The following is an 18,686-nucleotide window of genomic DNA, read 5'->3' as shown; positions in this document are numbered from 1 at the left end:
TTTTTTCCTGATTAAATGTCAGCACAATTTTAGTCATCGCTTTCTGACATTTTGAGGTCCAGGTTCTCTCCCTCCTTCCCAGCCTCTCCCCTCCCCAGCTGGCAGGTAATAGGATCTAAGTTGTTCATGCGCTATCATGCCACACGGATGGGGAAGAAGACGCATGACTTATACTGGAGAAAAACTCATGAAGGACGTCAAGTGAACGAACAATGGGATGCTTCAGTCTCTGCAATTTAGTCTTTTTTTTTTTAACCGTCACCTTCCGCCTTAGGATCAATATTATGTATTGGTTCCAAGGCCGCAGAGCGGCAAGGGCTAAGCCAGTGTTGGTAGAGACGTGGCGGAGCTGCCACTCAGGGAGCTGCTCCATTCCCCCTCTTCCCAGCGCCCCACCACAGTTTTTGCGGGTCCCGCCCTTCGGTCCAGCCCAAAGCCAGCACTTTCTCCCTCAAATCTTCCCATTGCCGGGCTAACACACAGCTTGAGCACTCGAATTCGGGAAAAGACTAGGGGGTTAAGTGACTTGCCCAGGGTCACACAGCTAGGACGTGTCTGAGGCCATGTTTGAACCCAGGGCCTCCCATCTGTAGGCCAGGCTCTCAACCCACTGAACTACCCATCTGCCCCCCATCTGCAATTTAGCCTTGTGGGGTGCCAAGAGCATTGAAAGATTAAGTGACTTGCCCAAGGTCACACAGTCAATATGGGAGGGAGGACTTGAACTAGGGTTCTCATTCTCTATCCAGTGTACCAACCACCCCTTCCTAACACCTTTTATACCTGAAATATCTAGGAGCACGGAGGTTGGGGGCGCCTATGCCCTCCGTCAGGGAATGGGAGGGCATTAAGTTCCTACAGCTTCCTGATCTTCCTTCTCTCCTCTCTTCGCAGCGTCTGGCCGCACCTCCCACCTGGCCACGCCGATGCCCCCCGAGGCTCCTGCTGCGCCAGTGCTGCCCGTCAGTTACCGCCTGTCCCACACCCGCCTGGCCTTCTTCCTTCGAGAGGTGCAGCCGCCGCCCCCTCCCACGGCCAACAGCAGCGGCGGGGGCCCCCTGCAGCGCTCGGAACCCTTCGTGGTCTTCCAGACGAAGGAGCTGCCCATCCTTAACGTGTCCCTGGGGCCCTTCAGCACCAGCCAGGTCCTGGCCCGGGAGCTCCTGCAGCCCGCCAGCACCCTGGACATCCCCGAGCGTCTGACCGTCAACTGGAAGGTTCGGGCCTTCATCGTGCACTCTCGCGTGCCCGCCTCGCAGCCCGTGGCTCAGGTCTTGTTCTACGTGGCCGGCCGGGACTGGGACGACTTCGGGGCCACCGAGAGGCTGCCTTGTGTCCGCCTCCACGCCTTCCGCAATGCCCACGAGGTCAAGAGCTCCTGCCGCCTGAGTGGAGGACTGGCCACCTGCCTGGTCCGGGCCGAGCTGCCCCTGGCCTGGTTCGGACCGCCTGCTCCGGCGGCACCGCCCCCTGCCCGCCGCAAGCCCCCAGAAGGCCTGGAGCCGGAGCCCGGTGGGGAAAGCCAGCAAGCTGAGCTCTATTATAGACTCCACGCTCCCGATGCCAGTGGGGGCTGTGGCGGAGAGGGGCCCCGCCGGGGCGGGGGAGGAGCCCGGGCGGAGGGCCCCACCCAGTACCCGCTCCTACGGATAGGCAGCATCAGTCTTTACCGCCCACCGCCCCGGCGGGCACTCCAAGAACACCGACTGGACGGCAACCTAGTCATCCGCCTCCCAGACCGTCCCCTGAAACCTGGAGAGGTGTTAAGCATACTCCTCTATCTGGCACCCAACTCCTCCTCCTCCTCCAACCCCAGCGTGGAACATTTCACCCTCAGGTACAAGGGTTGCAGTCCTAGGACCATAGATTTAGTCACTCTGGAGGCCATTGAGCCCAGATGCCTCATTTTACAAATGGGGAAATGGAGGCTTGGAGGGGTTAAAGGACTTGCCCAGGGTCACCCACTTATTGTGTCAGGAGCACGATTTGAATCCAAGTAAATCCTGGTGTCCTCTTGGTTCAAAGCTAACTGAGCTTGTGAAACCAACAGGAGTCCAGCTTACTAGAAGTCCCCTTCTTCCTACTGTGTTCAAGAAAGGCTGGGCTTGACCCTTCCCAGGTCTAAATTCTGCTTCATCATTAACTTGACTTTGGACAAGTCAATTCATTTACTTTATTTTGTTTTTAGATCCTTATCTTCCATCTTAAAAGTAATAGTGTGCCAGGCCTAAAGATGGGAGAGTCCTGGGTTCAAATATGGCCTCAGACACTTCCTAGCTGTGTGACCCTGGGCAAGTCATAACCTCTGTTGCCTAGCCCTTACCACTCTTCTGCCTTGGAACCAATATACAGTATTGATTCCAAGAGGGAAGGTGAGGGTTAAAAAAAAAAGTAATAGTGTGGATTGGTTCCAAGGCAGAAGAGCTAGTGAAAAGGGCTAGGCAACAGAGGTTATGACTTGCCCAGGGTCACACAGCTAGGAAGTGTCTGAGGCCATATTTGAACCCAGGACTCTCCCATCTCTAAGCCTGGCTCCCTCTCCTGAATCACGTAGCTACCTTTAAGTCAATTCACTCTTGGAGCCTTGATGTGCTCATCTATAAAGTGGGGATAATCATACCTGTCCCACTGACCTCATAGATCACCCCCCTGCTCCTCTGTTTAGGATTGCTAGAGAAAAAGTGGGGGAAGGTTGGACTAAGGTCTAGAGGGCCCAGTCTGAGGAATATAAGAGATGCTAGCAACAAGCATAATCATAAAAGTGACCATAATAATAATAATAAACATTAACATAGGACTTTAAGGTCTGCAAAGCTTTTTATGTTATCTCCTTTGATCCTCACAACAGCCCTGTGAGGCAAGCACTGTATTTATCTTAATTTTTGTTGTTCAGTTGTGTCTGACTCTTTGTGTGACCCCATTTGGGGTTTTCTTGGCAAAAATTTTGGGATGGTTTGCCATTTTTTCTCCAGCTCGTTTCACATAGGAGGAAACTGAGGCAAACAAGGTGAAATGACTTGCCCAGGGTCACACAGCTAGTAAGTGTCTGAGGCTGAATAGGAATTCAGGAAGATGAGTCTTCCCAACTCCAGGCCCAGTACTCTTTCCACTGTACCACCCTGTAACTTGATTTGCCTGATGGGGAAATTAACACTGAAAGTGTTTAAATAGTTTGTTTTTAAGTGTTTGAGTCACACCTTGATTCAGGTCTTCTTCACTTCAAGTTCAACACTATATATACTGGGCACTCTAGCTAGCTACCTGTAAATGGGAAAACTGGAGAAGGCAAGAGGGATGATCATTGGAGTCTGTGAAGTTGTCAGGGTCCGTCCCCCCCCACCTTTGTGCATCTGCCTCCCTCTCCTAGGCTTCCATAGGTGAGCAAGCTGCCGCGGTCAAGGCCTTTCTACATATTCATTAAGCACTATTGGAAAGTTACAAAGTTGATTACATTGACTTCTAATGGCAGAGTGGACTGACAGAAAGCCACAGGCATCCCCTGGTCCCTGGAGGGAGAGAAGAAGAGAAGGGCAAGACAGGATGAGTGAGGTTTCAACTTTAGCTTTCATTTTCCCAGCCCTGAAGCAGAGGGAGCTTCAAAGCCTCTCCCAAGGAGTATCTCAGAAGAGAGCAGACCCATTGGTGCATGGCCCATACCTCAAGGGCTTCAAGTCCTTTGAGATGTCCTAACTTCCTAGACTCTAGACATTCCTGAAAATGGGAAATCCAAATCGAATTGGCCTTATGAATAGATGACAGTCCCATAAGAATGTCTACCTGATCAGAGATTTAGCCCTGGAAGAGATCTCAGAGATCAGCTAGTTCAATCCTTTTGTTTTGCAGATGAGGAAACTGAGATTAAGTAACTTTCCCAAAGTCACACCAACAGTAACTAGCAAAGGGAATAAGTAGTAAGTGATTCATATGTGCCAGACATTTTACAAATATTATCTCAGTTGATCCTCATAATAACCTGGAAGGTAGGTGCTGTTATTAGCTCCATTTTATAGCTGAGGAAACTGAGGCAAACAGAATTTAAGTAATTTGTCCAAGATCATATAAATGTCTAAGGATAGATTTGAATTCAGGTCTTCCTGACTCCAGGCCAAGAGTTCTATTCATGGCACCACCTAGCTAAACTGTAAACTCACATAAACTCTCCTCCTCCTCCTCCTCCTCCTCCTTCTTCTTCTTTCTTCTTCTTCTTCCTTTTTTTTAAACTCTTACCTTTTGTTTTGGAATCAATACTCTATATTGGTTCCAAGGCAGAAGAGTGGTAAGGGCTAGGCAATGGGGGTTAAGTTACTTCCCCAAGGTCACACAGCTAGGAAGTTACTGAGACCAGACTTGAACCAAGGACCTCCCATCCCTAGGCCTGGCTCTCAATCCACTGAGCTGCCCCCTCTTACCCTCTTCTTGACAGACTAACAAGATTTTCAACCCCTTGAGGATGAGAAATGAGCTCCATTCATCAAGGCACCCCCTCCATGAGTAGCCTTCACAAAGGGTGATTGGTGAATTGGGGTAGAATTGAATTTCAAATTAGGGTACCTCTGGGAAGGGTCAACTTTAACAAGCCAGTAACACTTGAGTGTGGAAAAGTGTAGTTAGCTCATTAGATCCTGCTTCAAACTGCAGATTATTTTAGGTGTATCCTCTGGACCCTTGGAACCAAGAGACAATTTCCCAGAAGTCTTGCTCTTCCTCTTCAGAAATAAGTTAATTGGATTGCCTTTCCCCAGGCACAGTTAAGGCAGAGGGTTAGTTCATCCTGCCCTTACCACCATGCCTTAGACAAGGGTTCCTTGGCAAGTGGTATTTCTTAATGACCCCTAGAATTGGAAGGAGCTCTGGGCCCCACTGTGACCCCCAGCCCCTTCTTCCTCCATCTTTGTTCTCAGGGTGAAGGCCAAGAAGGGAGTAACCCTACTGGGCACCAAGGCCCGAAATGGCCAATGGCAGGTGACTTCAGAGCTGCTCACTGGGGGAAAGCACTCAACTGCCACCGTGGATGTATCCAGGACTCCAAGTACCCCCTTGCTCCCCAGGTCAGCCCCAATAGCCACCTTGCATGTCCTGGAGGGTGGGTCCCCCTGTTGACCCTTCTCAGCGTAAACCCATGACTGGGTTGGAGGGAGGAGAGCATGAAAGGATTGCCAGGCAGAAGTGGGGAGGGAGCCTTAGAAAGAAAAATCAATGCCAAATTGAGGCAGGACCCAGGAATCCTGACTACCAAAAAAGGAAGCTTCTGGTCCCAACACAAACTAGAAGGGAAGAAGCATGAGTGCATCAGAGACTTCCAAATTAGAGAGCAAAGATAACTTTGGTAAAGCCAAGGACTGGGGCAGTGGGGGTAGGATTAGAGGGAATCCAGCCCCAATTATTTAGTTTTTCTCAAGGGTCAGGGAGATTGTCTCACTACCAGTTAGACGGCTTTCAGGGATTCCCCCATCCCACCAAGGAGGAATGGCCCCCCAGCCCTTTTTGCTCATCCCTCCTGCTGCCATCACCTTCATACCTGGCAGGGAGGGGGAGGGACCCCTGGAGATCCTGCAGCTGGATTTTGAGATGGAGAACTTCACCAGCCAGTCCGTGAAGCGGAGGATCATGTGGCATATCGACTACCGAGGCAGGAGCCCCTTGCCTGACCTGGAGAGGGCAGTGACTGAGCTGACTGTCATTCAGAGGGATGTGCAGGCTATTCTGCCCCTGGCTATGGTGAGGGACTTCCTGAGTGCATGAGAGTGTGATGGCATTCCTGTATGTAATGTTGTTTCTTAAATTGGGGGGGGTGCTCCTTGGAGACCCCTTGATCCTAATGCACCTCACCATGTTGCATTTTTACTTGCATATGTTCACATTATTTTCCCCAATGATGATAAGTCCCTTGAGGACAAGAACTGCTTTATTTCCATCTTTGTATCTATAGTGCCAGATGCCTAAGAGGTGCTTGATAGATGCTTGTGAATTCATTGATTATTGGTGAGTGTACGTGTATGATTGTACAATCATACACACTCACCAATGTGTGTGTTTATATGTGTAACTGTGTGTATGACTATGTATGTATGACTGAGTACATGTCATGGAGGCAATGTGGTACAGTGGAAAGGGCACAGTACTTAAGAGTTAGGGGACCTGGATTCAAATTCTGATTCTGCTACTTACTACCTATGTAACCATAGGGGCAAGTCATTTAAACTTTGTGCCTCAGTTTCCTCACTTAGAAAACTAGAAAGTTTGCCTAGATAGCCTTGAAGGTATTTCCTCTGTGTGTGTGTGTGTGTGTGTGTGTGTGTGTGTGTGTGTGTGTGAGAGAGAGAGAGTTAGAGACCAAGAGGGACCAAGAGAGAGGAAAGAAAAGAGAGAAGATGGGAAGAAATGAAAGAAGAAAGAGAGGGAAAGAGAAAGGAGAGAGAGTGGGGAGAGAGAAAAGAGGAAAAAGAGACTGTGGAAACTAAGTGACTAAATATAGACGTGACTCAATGAACTTGTAAGATAATATCTGACAGCAATGTTTAAGATTAATTCAATTCCACAAACAATAATCAAGCACTTGCTTGTGCAGGGGCAACCTGCTAGGTGAAGGAATACAAAGATTTTTTAAATGGCAGCATGGTCCCTGGCCTTAAGGGGCTTACACTGGAATGAGAAGGAACAAGGACACACAGAGAAGCATGGTGCCTGGAAGAATGTGGGCAAAGAACTGTATAATTGGGGATTTAGAACTGGAAGAGTCCTTAGAAGGAGATCCAGACCAAGTGGTCCAGGAAAAGCTGAGGAAAAGGACCACATTCAGCTGGGGTAATCTGGGAGTACTTCATGGAGTGACAACGAAGTAGAAAGAGAATAATCTCATCAGGTGGAGATGCAGATGGAGTGTGTACTAGACATGGAGGCTAGCTGGTGTAAATATCCATCAGAGGGAGGGTCATAGAATGGGCTACTTCTCCAGAAAGCCAGCCAGAAAGATGCCTCAGTGGTACAATCATGAGAAGATGACTGAATGTATTTACCTGAAAATGTGTGGCTATGGATGAATGTATTTGAGTTTGTTTGTGAACCTTAACCTGTACGTTGGTGCAAGGGGAAAAACAGACACATTCCATATGAGGAGTGAAGAACAAGGGGGGAGATCATTGAGGGTAGAGGAGGCAGAGTTAGAAGGGAAGATGAGAAGGAGTGATGCTTGTCTTCTCCAAGATGGCAGAGGAAATGGACTATGATGGGCTCTGGATAGAACCATGCATTGTCTCTTTCATCCTTCCCATAGGACACGGAGATCATCAACACAGCTATCTTGACTGGCCGGACAGTGGCTATACCAGTCAAGGTCATCGCTATTGAGGTGACAGGCCTTGTTCTGGATGTTTCAGCTTTGGTGGAGTGTGAGTCCAACAATGAAGACATCATCAAGGTGGGTACGGTGGTCTTCAAGATCCCCCAAGGGGGCAGCTCTCCTTGGTGGGAGGCAGGAATCCCGAGGAATCTAAAGGGTAGGAATGCTCATGATCAATGTTAAATCAGCATTATATAATACTCAAGAACAAATGCATTTTGGGTGGAGTATAGGATGGCCCAAAAGCATGATGGTGGGGAGAGGGGAGGACAGAATGATGAGCTTTGCATGTCCTATCTGGGTTAGGGGGGAAACTATTCATTTTGGGGAGGGGTGTTTGCTTTTTGGTTTTTGTTTTCTGACAAGTCTTAGAAAGCTTCCTGGAGGAAGTGACCTTTTATGGGAGAGAGATGGCTTGATATCAAATCCTCTTGGAAAAAGAAGTCCTATTGAGAACTATTTACAGTAGAAATAGAAGGAATTCTCCTTTCTTAACTTCTGAAACCAACACAACAGTAGATTGGACAAAGGATTTGGAATGAGGAAGACTTGGGTTCGAATCACCTTAGACAACTCAGTAGCTGTGTAATTCCAGAGCTGACCTTCATGGGCCTCAATTTCTTCATCTATAAAACAAGAGAGAGCTAGATTTGATGGTCTCTAAAGTCCAGTCTAGTTCTATATCTCTAACCCTCAGTATCTTCCTTATCCCCTATCCCTCTATACCTGATCCAGCCATAAATAACCACAAGCTGGACTCCTCTTGATGTTTTCTTTAAACAAGATTATTGTAGGTATATCCTGTCCTCAGCATTCCAGGGATGAAGGAAGCCCAGCTTGTGATAAATCATTTGTCAAGCTACCTCCAGGGGGCCCCCCAGATTTATTCCTTCTTGCCCAGTATGGAAAGTGGGTTGGAGGCAAGTAGGAAAAGGAGAAGAGTTTGGGGAGAGTAAATGGGGAAGTGGAGGAAGACGGGAAGAGGGTGAGAAGTTGGCATAGGCATCTTACCTGGGGAGCCAGAGAACCATTATTACAGTGTCAGGGTTCCCGGCGGGCTCCATAAATCAAAAGATTACATGGCTGGATCTGTTTTCTGTTCCTGTAAATAATTCAGCATTAAGGAGAACAGAAGAAGGGGGAGCTGTGGGTTTTTGTTCCTTCATCCTGCGCTCTCTCTCCCTCTCTCTCTCTCTCTCTCTCTCTCTCTCTCTCTCTCTCTCTCTCTCTCTCTCTCTCTCTCTCTCTCTCTCTCTCTCTCTCTCTCAGACTGAAGTGTATATAATTCATCTCAGCCATAGATACTCCTACCTCTTGGAAGGATAATAAGACTAGCTAATATTTTATGTAATGCTTTAAGGTTTAGAAAGCATTTTACAAATATTAGCTCATTTTATCTTCACAAGGGCCCTGTGAAGTATGTCCTATTATCATTGCCACTTTACAGATGAGGAAACTGAAGCAGACAGAGGTTAAGTGACTTGCCCGGGGACACACAGCTAGTGAGTGTCTGAGGCCAGATTTGAACAGAGGACTTCCTTACTCCAGGCCCTGTGCACTGTCCACTACACCACCTACCTGCCCCGACATTGTAGAGGACTCTGGGTCCTCCCAGGCTCATGTTTTCAGGAGCAGAATTTTTGCCTCCAAAGGATGTTTCCTAAGGTCTGACCTACTGATGTCCATGATCACAGAGCACAGAAAAGGAATAGTTAGACCAAAGGGTTGTCTTTGAACCTGGAACCTCCTACCCCCAGCCCTTCTCCGGTGGAATAGATTTTTTTAAACCCTCACCTTCTGTCTTAGAACCAATACTTTTTTTTGGTTTTAAAGCAGAAGAATGGTAAATACTAGGCAGTGGGGGCTGTGACTTGCCCAGGGTCACACAGCTAGGTCTGAGGTCAAATTTGAACCCAGAATCTCCAGTCTCTAGGCCTGGCTCTCCATCCACTGAGCCACCCAGCTGCTCCCTGGAATAGATTTTGGAAAGCTGCCAGTGGTCTTTGTCCAAATTTGGAATACATTCTGTTGATTTTTAAAAACTTTTCTATCTTATTATCAATTCTAAGACAGAAAAGTGGCAAAGGCTAGATAATTGGGGTTGTGACTTCCCAGATCCCACGACTAGGAAGTGTCTGAAACCAGATTTGAACCCAGGTCCTCTTGACTCCAGGCCTGGTACTTTATTTACTGTACTATCTAGTTGCCCTCTCACTGACTTTTAATGGAGAAATGGGCTGTTTTGTCAGGGAGATTACCACCCTCTCTTCCAGCCACTAAAGCAGTGATGAGCTAAGTCCATTTAGGGACTCTGAGCTGGATCATTTTAGTAACGGCCCCCACACTGTGGTGAGGGGAGAGGAAAAGATGTTGGGAGAAAGAACCTGGATCAAGTGACCTCCCCACTCCTTCCATTCTTCCCTCATCGCACCCTGAACCCGTGTCCTGTGTGTATCTTTGTAAGCATCATTCCTGGATAGGAGCAAACTGTATATCATGTGCACAGGTGGGGGCCAAGGCAGCTCCGGCGTGTGTGTGCACCTGGGGAATGTGTATGTGTGTCTGTGTTTTGGGATTCAGTTCAATGAACTTTTTTATGGACCTGCTATAAGCTTTGGGGGAGAGGGACTAGATTGGGATTCCTTTAGTACAGGGACCTCCTAGGTAAGGAAATTTCTTTCACCAATGCAGGTGGACACCTTCTCTTCAACTTAACAGTCAGAATTTCCCAGAGCACTGAGAGATTAAGTGATTCGTTCTAAGACACACAGCCAGTTTGCCTTAGAAGTAGACTTGAACTCAAGCTAGAAGGGTACTCAAATCCTTTCTCCTTTTCTGTGTCCCCAGGCCCATTCTTTCCATTCCATTCATGTCTGTGGACTATAGGTTGTACCTCTCTCTCTCTCTCTCTCTCTCTCTCTCTCTCTCTCTCTCTCTCTCTCTCTCTGTGTGTGTGTCTCTGTCTCTCTCCTCTGTCTCTGTCTCTCCTCTCCTCTCTTCTCTCTCTATTTCTCCTCTCCTCTTTCTGTCTCTCTCCTCTCTCTCTTTCTGTCTCTCTGTTTCTCTCTCCTCTTTTCTCTCCTCTCTGTCTCTGTCTGTCTCTCTGTCTCTGTCTGTCTCTATCTCTTCCCCCCCCCCCCATCCCTCTGTAGGGTATATAGAGAATCCTACTACATGACTCTCCCCGAGGCCAGACTCCCCAGCAGTCTATGGGATGGCACTCCATGCATGGAAGAGGTGTCTCTCATGGTTTCAAGGCCCCAGGCAGGGATCATGATAAATAACCCTAGAGTTAGAAGGGTCCTCAGAGACCATCTATCCCAATAGCTTCATTTTACGAATAGGAAAACTGAGGCTCATTACCCAGAATGACCCAGGATTTGAACCCAAGTCCTTTCACAACAGAGACAAAGCTCATTCCATCATCCGGTGAATAATCACTCTCGTGATGGGTTCTTCCCTGGCTTCATTGGGCTGGGTAGTGAGTGACCCTTTGGGAGACAAGTCTGCATTTAAGCCCTTGGTGTCTGCCTGCTTGAAAAGGAAATGGTCCAGACAGAGGGACAAGATGAACAGTGTCAAAGTAGAGTCAAAGCCAGGTTAGTTATGATCATGCTTTGCAGGGACATTACTATACCAGTGTATTTGTTCAGGGGCTTCTCCACCCCCTCCCCTTGTGTCTGCTTCCTTTCCCCAAGGACTTCTTTGCCTCAATTCTTCTCCAGTCACCCTCCTCTGGCTCTAGTGCCCCCTCCTTACCAAGCGTTCTCTCTACCCAGTCATCTGGCCCTCTTAAGGCTTCAGATGCAATGGTGGGTCTTTATAGCATGACACATTCCTAGTTTTCTACCTCACTTCTCCCCACTGCTCTACCCCACAGGTGTCCAGCAGCTGTGACTATGTGTTTGTGAGCGGGAAGGAGTCGAGGGGCTCCATGAATGCTCGGGTGACCTTCCGATATGACATCTTGAGTGCCCCCCTGGAGATGACGGTCTGGGTTCCCAAGTTGCCCTTACACATTGAACTCTCTGATGCCCGACTCAGCCAAGTGAAGGGCTGGAGGGTTCCCATTCTACCAGACAGAAGGTACAGGCATGACCCTGGGGGACACATAGGTTCCCACTCAAGTAGACTTTAGCCTCCAGTGTATTCACCAGTAGAGACCAATGTAGACACACACACCAGTCTTGGCCATCCTTCCCCTTACCCATGCATTGATGCTCAAAGCCACACGCTTTCTATACCTACTCTGAGCTCCTGGAGTGGGAAAAATCCAGGAGGAAGTTTGGAGAATGATTGGAAGAGAAGCCACACGGAGGAGAAATGAAGGTGAATGAGAGAGATGCAGGCACCAAGATTTAACATGGCAGTGGGTTAGAGAGATAGAAGGAAAGAAAAGAAAGAAGAATAAGAAGGACCTCAGAGATTAGGCCAACCCCATCATTTTATAATGATGAGAGACTAAGCAATTGCTCAAGGCCAAGCTAGCTTTTGAACCCAGATCCCCCTAAGGACAATTCCAGGACTCTTCAATCCTATCACACTATTGAGACAGACTGGGAGTTCCTCAGACCGTTGGGTCTAGAGAATGGGGTTGAAGTGGAGGATGCTGGCTAGAGTCTTTCTCTGGGATATTTAAATGAAAAAAGAGAGAGATGGGCAGAGATAAGAGAAGAGGATGGATACATGGCAGGAAGGGGGAAGTGAAGGATGGGAGCATAGGTTTAGAGCTTGAAGGAACCTAAAAAGTCCAACCCCTGAAACACTGGGAAGAAGGGGGAATACAGGGGGCAGCTGGATAGTTCAGTGGATTGAGAGCTAGGCCTAGAGATGGGAGGCCCTAGGTTGAAATCTGGCCTCAGACACTTCCCAGCTGTGTGACCCTGGGCAAGTTACTTTAATCCCCATTGCCTAGCCCTTACCACTCTTCTGCCTTAGAGTCAGTATTGACTCCAAGACGGAAGGTAAGGATTTTTATTTTTAAAAAACAAAGAAAGAAAGAAAGAAAGAAAGAAAGAAAGAAAGAAAGAAAGAAAGAAAGAAAGAAAGAAAGAAAGAAAGAAAGAAAGAAAGAAAGAAAGAAAGAAAGAAAGAAAGAAAGAAAGAAAGAAAGAAAGAAAGAAAGAAAGGAAGAAAGGAAGAAAGGAAGAAAGGAAGAAAGGAAGAAAGGAAGAAAGGAAGAAAGGAAGAAAGGAAGAAAGGAAGAAAGGAAGAAAGGAAGAAAGGAAGAAAGAAAGAAAGAAAGAAAGAAAGAAAGAAAGAAAGAAAGAAAGAAAGAAAGAAAGAAAGAAAGAAAGAAAGAAAGAAAGAAAGAAAGAAAGAAAGGAAAACACAGCCTCCTAAAATAGACTGCTTCTTGGAGTAGAGTAGAACCAGAGTCTAAGGGAGAGGAGGGCCAGTCCCCTTCCATGCCCACACACCCACACACATTCCAATATGGTAGACACTACTTTCTCCTCTCTAGAGCTCAGACAATTGGGAAGGACCAAATGAAGAAAGCGACATTATAGGGACAACATCCTCTGGATATGTGGAGACTGTAAATGGAGCAGGATTTAGCTTCTTGCCTCCCCACTGCCTTCATTCTCTTTCCTCCTTAACATGCATGCATACACACAAGCACACACATGTATACATGTCCTCTGTCTCATAGATGAGGCTGAGGACCAAGTGATCTTCCTAAACTTGCTCTCCTCTTGCTTGTGCCCAGGTCAGCTCGAGAAAGTGAGGATGAGGAGGAGGAAGAGGAAGAGAGGCGACAGAACCGGGGCTGTACTCTGCAGTACCAACATTCCACCCTCCAGGTCTTCACTCAGTTCCACACAACATCCTCTGAGGGCACTGATCAAGTGGTCACCATGCTGGGCCCTGACTGGCTGGTGGAGGTGACCGACCTGGTCAGTGACTTCATGAGGGTGGGTGACCCCCGTGTGGCCCAGCTGGTGGACAGTAGCACTTTGGCTGGCCTTGAGCCTGGGACTACCCCATTTAAGGTAGGAATTGGCTTCCCCTTAGCCCCAACCCTTCCTGGATTAAGATCCTCGGGCCAAACAGAATAGGGGGGCTGACAAGGGCAGCTGCTGCCCTGAGATTGACTCCAGCTCCCCTGCTCCAAGCCCCACATTATTCCTGTTCACCCCTTCCCTCTCGTATACCTGTTCTTGTTGATAGCTCTGAAGTAATGAGTTATAGTCAAGAGAAGGATCCTTCTTGGGGGGAAGGATGGCTAGTCTCTAAAGGGTTGGGGTTGGGGCAGGCAATAAGTTCCCTACCATCCTGAACCTCTGTCTCCCCTTCCCCACACTCACCTGTGGCCTGAGCATCTGGCATCCAATTTGCTCCTCACCTCCAGGTTGTGTCCCCACTGACTGAGGCTATCCTGGGGGAGACCATGGTGACAGTGACAGAGGAGAAGGTCAGCATCACAGAGCTCCGAGGCCAGGTGGTAGCCAGCCTATCCCTCTCTCTCCGCCCCAGTCCTGGGAATAGTCACACCATCTTGGCTACTACAGCAGCCCAGCAGACCCTCAACTTCCTCAAGCAGGTGAATAACCCATCTTGGACTGATGGGGTCGGAGGGAAAGACGGGGTTCCTCACCTTGTGCTCCTATTCTCCGCTACTGAGGCTACTCTAGGTGACGTGTTATTCAGCCTGCTGCTCCTTCCTGGCTCAATGGGAGCTCAAACATGGGGAGTTTAACTACTTTCCTACTGGCTCCATTGTTCAATATTGGGTAGGTAAGGACTTAAATTATGGGAAGTCTAGCCCTTTATCTTACTATACTCAAAGATCAGAGATTACTTCTGGAAACCTAAGAAACCTTTCTTTCTAGGTCTCTGGACCAAATACCAAGCTTCCTCAATTCCCTCCAACTCCTGAACCCCAATAATAGCTGCTTCCTTGACTAATAAGAACAGGAAGAAAGACAAATGGGGTGGGGGAAAAGAAAAAAAATTGATGCAAAAAAGCAGAATATATAATAGATCAAGGGATCATGGGACCACTGACTTAAGTCCTTAGACAAGTATGGAGATCCCCCCACCCTCATTTTATAGATATGGAAACTGAGGCTTGGAGCATTTAAGTGACTTGCCCAGAGTCACACAAGTAGTAAATGTCTGAGGCAGGAAGAACTCTAGCTAGGGGATTCAGGTTATCCAGGTTATTCTGGCTCAATATGCAATCTTAGGCAAATTACTCTCACTGGGCCTCAGTTTCCTTCTCTATAAAATGGGCTATATTATTTCTAAAATCCCTTCTTGCTCTGATATTCCTGTGATGTTTTCAATTATTTAGGCCATAGGGGAGAAGGCCAAGGAAATCTTGGACCAGAGAATAGAGGAGATAATAACAATTCCTTAGCATATGAATAAAAAACAGATTTTTCTTCATCTTCTCCAAAGCAGGACAAGGAAGAATGGCTGATACTGCAGTACAAGAGACTTGAGTTATTAAGATAATGGGGAGGAGGGGGCAGTGATGAGGGCCGGCTTTGAAAGAATGGATGGGCAAATGAAAAATCCTTTAAGGACTTACAATGTGCCAAGCACTGTACCAAGTGCTGAGAATACAAAAAGAAAATGTGAAACAGCCCCTGCTTTCAGGGAACTCTAATTGAAAGAGGCAACACACATAGGAAAGTTCATTTGCGAAGATGCGCCTGTGCATCCCAAGGGCGCAGCCACAGCGTGAATGGCAAGGTCCATGGATACTTGGGATGCGTTGATGGGTCAGATTTAGTGCCTGGGAAGCTGGAAGGCACCATGGCAAGGCTTGTAGGTGAAGCAGATTTCCAAAGACGGATACTATAATAAATGGCTGGAGTAGTTTAAATTTAGTAAGTTGGAATGGTTGACTCAGTTCCTCCTTGTTAGATCAGTTCCATCCTCTGTGCTCCTCACTTTCTGCCTAGTGTTGTGGCACTAAAATCTCATTCATGCACATATCAGGATATCACCCTGTGATGTCATTGGTCCTCTTTGAAAAAGGACAAACCACAAGTATTTTCCCTCTCCCAACTCCAACAGCCATCTCCAGCTCCTCTGGAAAGGGGATAACCTTTGTGACATCTCTCCCTTTTCTTTGCCATCCCCTTCCCCTGGTTATTCTCTTCCAGGAAGCCCTCCTGAGCCTCTGGCTGTCCTACAGCGATGGCACCACAGCTCCACTCTCCCTATACAGCCCCAGAGACTACGCACTGCTGGTCAGCAGCCGGGATGAGCGGGTGGCCACGGTGACCCAGGACCGGGCCTTCCCCCTTGTGGTGGCCGAGGCTGAGGGGGAAGGTCTTCTGCTCCAGGCTGATCTCACCATCGCAGAGAGCTGTCAGAAGTCCAAGAGGAAGAGCATCCTGGCCACAGCGGCCGTGGGGCTTCGGGTCCACTTTGGGAATGAGGAAGAGGACCCCACCTATGACTACCCGGGCCCAAGCCAGCCTGGCCCAGGTGGGGGCGGTGGGGATGGTGATGATGAGGTGGTGGGGGCCGGCCACTTGGGCACTGCTTTCCCTCAGGGGCCTCCCACGCCAGGCACTGCTGGCCTGGCCCAGACAACCACCGATGATTTCCCGCCGGCACCCACTGGCTTCACCCAGATGCCCCGGGGGCTGACCGACCTGGAGATCGGGATGTACGCCTTACTCGGGGTCTTCTGCCTGGCCATTCTCGTCTTCCTCATCAACTGTATTGTCTTTGTACTGCGGTACCGACACAAGCGGATCCCCCCCGAGGGCCAGACCAGCATGGACCATTCCCATCACTGGGTCTTCCTGGGGAACGGGCAGCCCTTGAGAGCCCAGGGTGAGCTCTCCCCTCCTGCCGGCAACCCTCTGGAGGCCGTGCCAGCCTGCTGCCACGGCGACCACCACAGCAGCGGCAGCTCCCAGACCAGCGTCCAGAGTCAAGTTCACGGGCGAGGGGATGGCAGCTCAGGGGGCTCGGCCCGGGACCAGGCTGAGGACCCGGCCAGCTCACCCACGTCCAAACGCAAGCGGGTCAAGTTCACCACGTTCACCACGATGCCCTCCGAGGAGCTGGCCTATGACTCAGTGCCCGCTGGGGAGGAGGAGGAGGAGGAGGACCTGAGGTGGGGCTGCCCAGATGTGGCGGGGGGCACACTGGCTGCTCCTCAGGACCTGCACAACTACATCCGCAGAATCAAAGAGATTGCCTAGAGGCGTGAAAGCCCTCCCGTGAGACCCTGAGCCTCCACCCTGGCCCCACTCAGCTGCTTTTCCGGGACGAGTCTGCCTCCACCTCCCGGGCTTATTCTGGGCCTTGTTGGATTGGGTTTTATAAATCCTAACCTTCTCCCCACCGCCTAACCTTGGGTTAGGCCTGGGCAGGGCTGCTTCTGAGGCCTTGTCCTGCATCTCTCCTCCCTTCGTCGTTGGTTCTCCCTCTGGGGGGACCAGCCCAGTAGGAAGGGATTGGAGGAGAGACCCTATTTTCTCTCTTTCCGCGTCTCCACTGCCCTCTACAATCTGCCACTTCCATAACTCCCTTCCCAGAGAGTGAGAAGAGGCCCCCGGCAAGTGTGTAGACAAGAGAGACAAAAAAAGAAGTTGGGAGAAGAAGAAAGAAGCATGGGCTTTGCCCCATATGCCCCTCCCAAGCTTTGTCTGACCCTCTGGTTATCCCTTCCTTGGGGTCTGCTTCCCTCTCCTCCCCTGCCCCCCATTTCTCCTCTTTCCCTCCCCCCAAGCTGCACAATGACTTTTCTCAAACCTACATTCAGGGATTTCTGTCCTGAGGATGGGGATGAGGGGACTCCCCCCAGCCCTCCTGAGGGATGGAGCTGCAGAGCTGAAGGATTGGGCTGGGTTGGGAAATGATGCTCTGTGACCCTCTGGGAGGCTGGGAATCTCCTCGGGTGACTCGTGAGAGTCCTTTGGTCACCAGCTCAACAGAAAGGGTTCAAGCCACCCTTCCCTCCCATCTCCTCCCCTGAGGGATTGCTAATGGGTCCTCTCCTAATGCCTCCTTCTGTGGAGTAGGGTAGGGTAGGGAGATAGTGGGGAGCACATGTCTACTCCGTCCACAACCATTCCCCTGCACCCCCAAAAATCTATTGCCCAGAGAGGGGGTACTGCTAGTGAGACTATACCAGAAAGGGTTAAGGAAGGGGTAAGAAGGCAGAGAAGGGAGAAGAGGGGGAGCTCCATCTGCCCATGCTCTCGTGGCTTCCCCACAATGTCTCACCCCTGTCCCCCGACCCAAGGGCGCTGCCCTGCAATTCCCAGTTAGGTGGGAATTCTTCTAACCTTGTGATTTCCTCAGCGAGGTCTTCACCACGCCTTAGCCACTTGTCATGGGTTCGCCAGCTCTTTATCCCCTTTCTGGGTGGCCAGGGTGGGAGAGAGGGAGAGGGAGGCGCTCGGAGAGGCGGCCTTTCCTCCCCTCTGCCAACACAGACCCCCATGGGGTGGGTCCCAGGGCACCGGGAGACTTCTTGTCTTCTAGGGTGGGAGCTGAGGGCACCAGCATCACCGCCACTGCCCTGGGATAGCTGGATTGGACAATGTGACTTCTCAGATGTGATTTCTCCATTTGGGTTTTTGCCCACCACTGTGTCTGATTTTTCTTAAATAAATAAACAGAAGAGACCAGGACAGGGCGGGAGCAGAGGGACCTGGAGAACAGATGTGCTGCTCCCTTGGTTTTGTTCATGTGTGATCATGTATACCCACTGATACCCAACGTGGAAGAGAAAAGATACACAAACACGTAACTTCACATGCACTGCTCACAAATGCTTCTTCCAGTGTGTTGCTAGCCACTGAAAGGGGGGAGAAGGATATAGGGTCAAAGAACCAAAGATAGTAGGGACCTCAGAGTCTAGCCCATCCCACTCCCATTTTACAGATGAGAAAACTAAGGTCCAAGCAAATTGAGTGACTTGCTCAAGGTCACATAGTTAAGGAAGATTTGAATCACACTCCCCTGACTCTGAGGTCAGTGTCTGGGACTCCCTGCCTATCAATTTGATTAAAATTTAAAGAAGGAGTTTGATTTTACTGATCTTCTCCTAAGGTTCCCTGACCTGATTCCCTGAATTCTGCATTTGAGAAAGGTTTGTCTCTTAAAATAATTGGAGAGATAGGACCTGAATCAGGTTGTAGGTAAGAACTTCCCTATAAGAAGTCTTTTTTTTTTTTAAATAAACCCTTACCTTCTGTCTTGGCATCAATACTGAGGACTGGTTCCAAGACACAACAGTAAAGGCAAGGCAATAGGGGTTAAGTGACTTGCCCAGGGTCATACAACTAGGATGTATCTGAAGCCAGATTTGAACCCAGACTCTCCCATCTCCAGGTCTGACTATCCCCTGAACCACTCAGCTGCCCCT

At 49.2% G+C, this 18,686-nt stretch overlaps 1 protein-coding gene across 1 annotated transcript in view; it reads left to right on the top strand.

Annotated features, from left to right (window-relative positions):
* TMEM132E (transmembrane protein 132E) overlaps nt 1-17,981 on the top strand; it is a 130,613-nt gene extending 112,632 nt beyond the window's left edge. The window contains exons 2-9 of the mRNA XM_056819460.1: nt 895-1,837; nt 4,902-5,048; nt 5,526-5,718; nt 7,274-7,417; nt 11,220-11,425; nt 13,050-13,332; nt 13,692-13,883; nt 15,457-17,981. Coding sequence (XP_056675438.1) covers nt 895-1,837; nt 4,902-5,048; nt 5,526-5,718; nt 7,274-7,417; nt 11,220-11,425; nt 13,050-13,332; nt 13,692-13,883; nt 15,457-16,512 — 3,164 coding nt within the window. The 3' untranslated portion in view covers nt 16,513-17,981. The remainder of the gene's footprint in view (nt 1-894; nt 1,838-4,901; nt 5,049-5,525; nt 5,719-7,273; nt 7,418-11,219; nt 11,426-13,049; nt 13,333-13,691; nt 13,884-15,456) is intronic.
* The last annotated feature ends 705 nt before the right edge of the window (nt 17,982-18,686 follow it).

This window comes from Monodelphis domestica, chromosome 2 (assembly GCF_027887165.1).
Source record: "Monodelphis domestica isolate mMonDom1 chromosome 2, mMonDom1.pri, whole genome shotgun sequence".
NCBI lineage: Eukaryota > Metazoa > Chordata > Mammalia > Didelphimorphia > Didelphidae > Monodelphis > Monodelphis domestica.
Note: the sequence above shows the minus strand (reverse complement) of the source record. Positions and strands in the feature narration are given on the sequence as shown.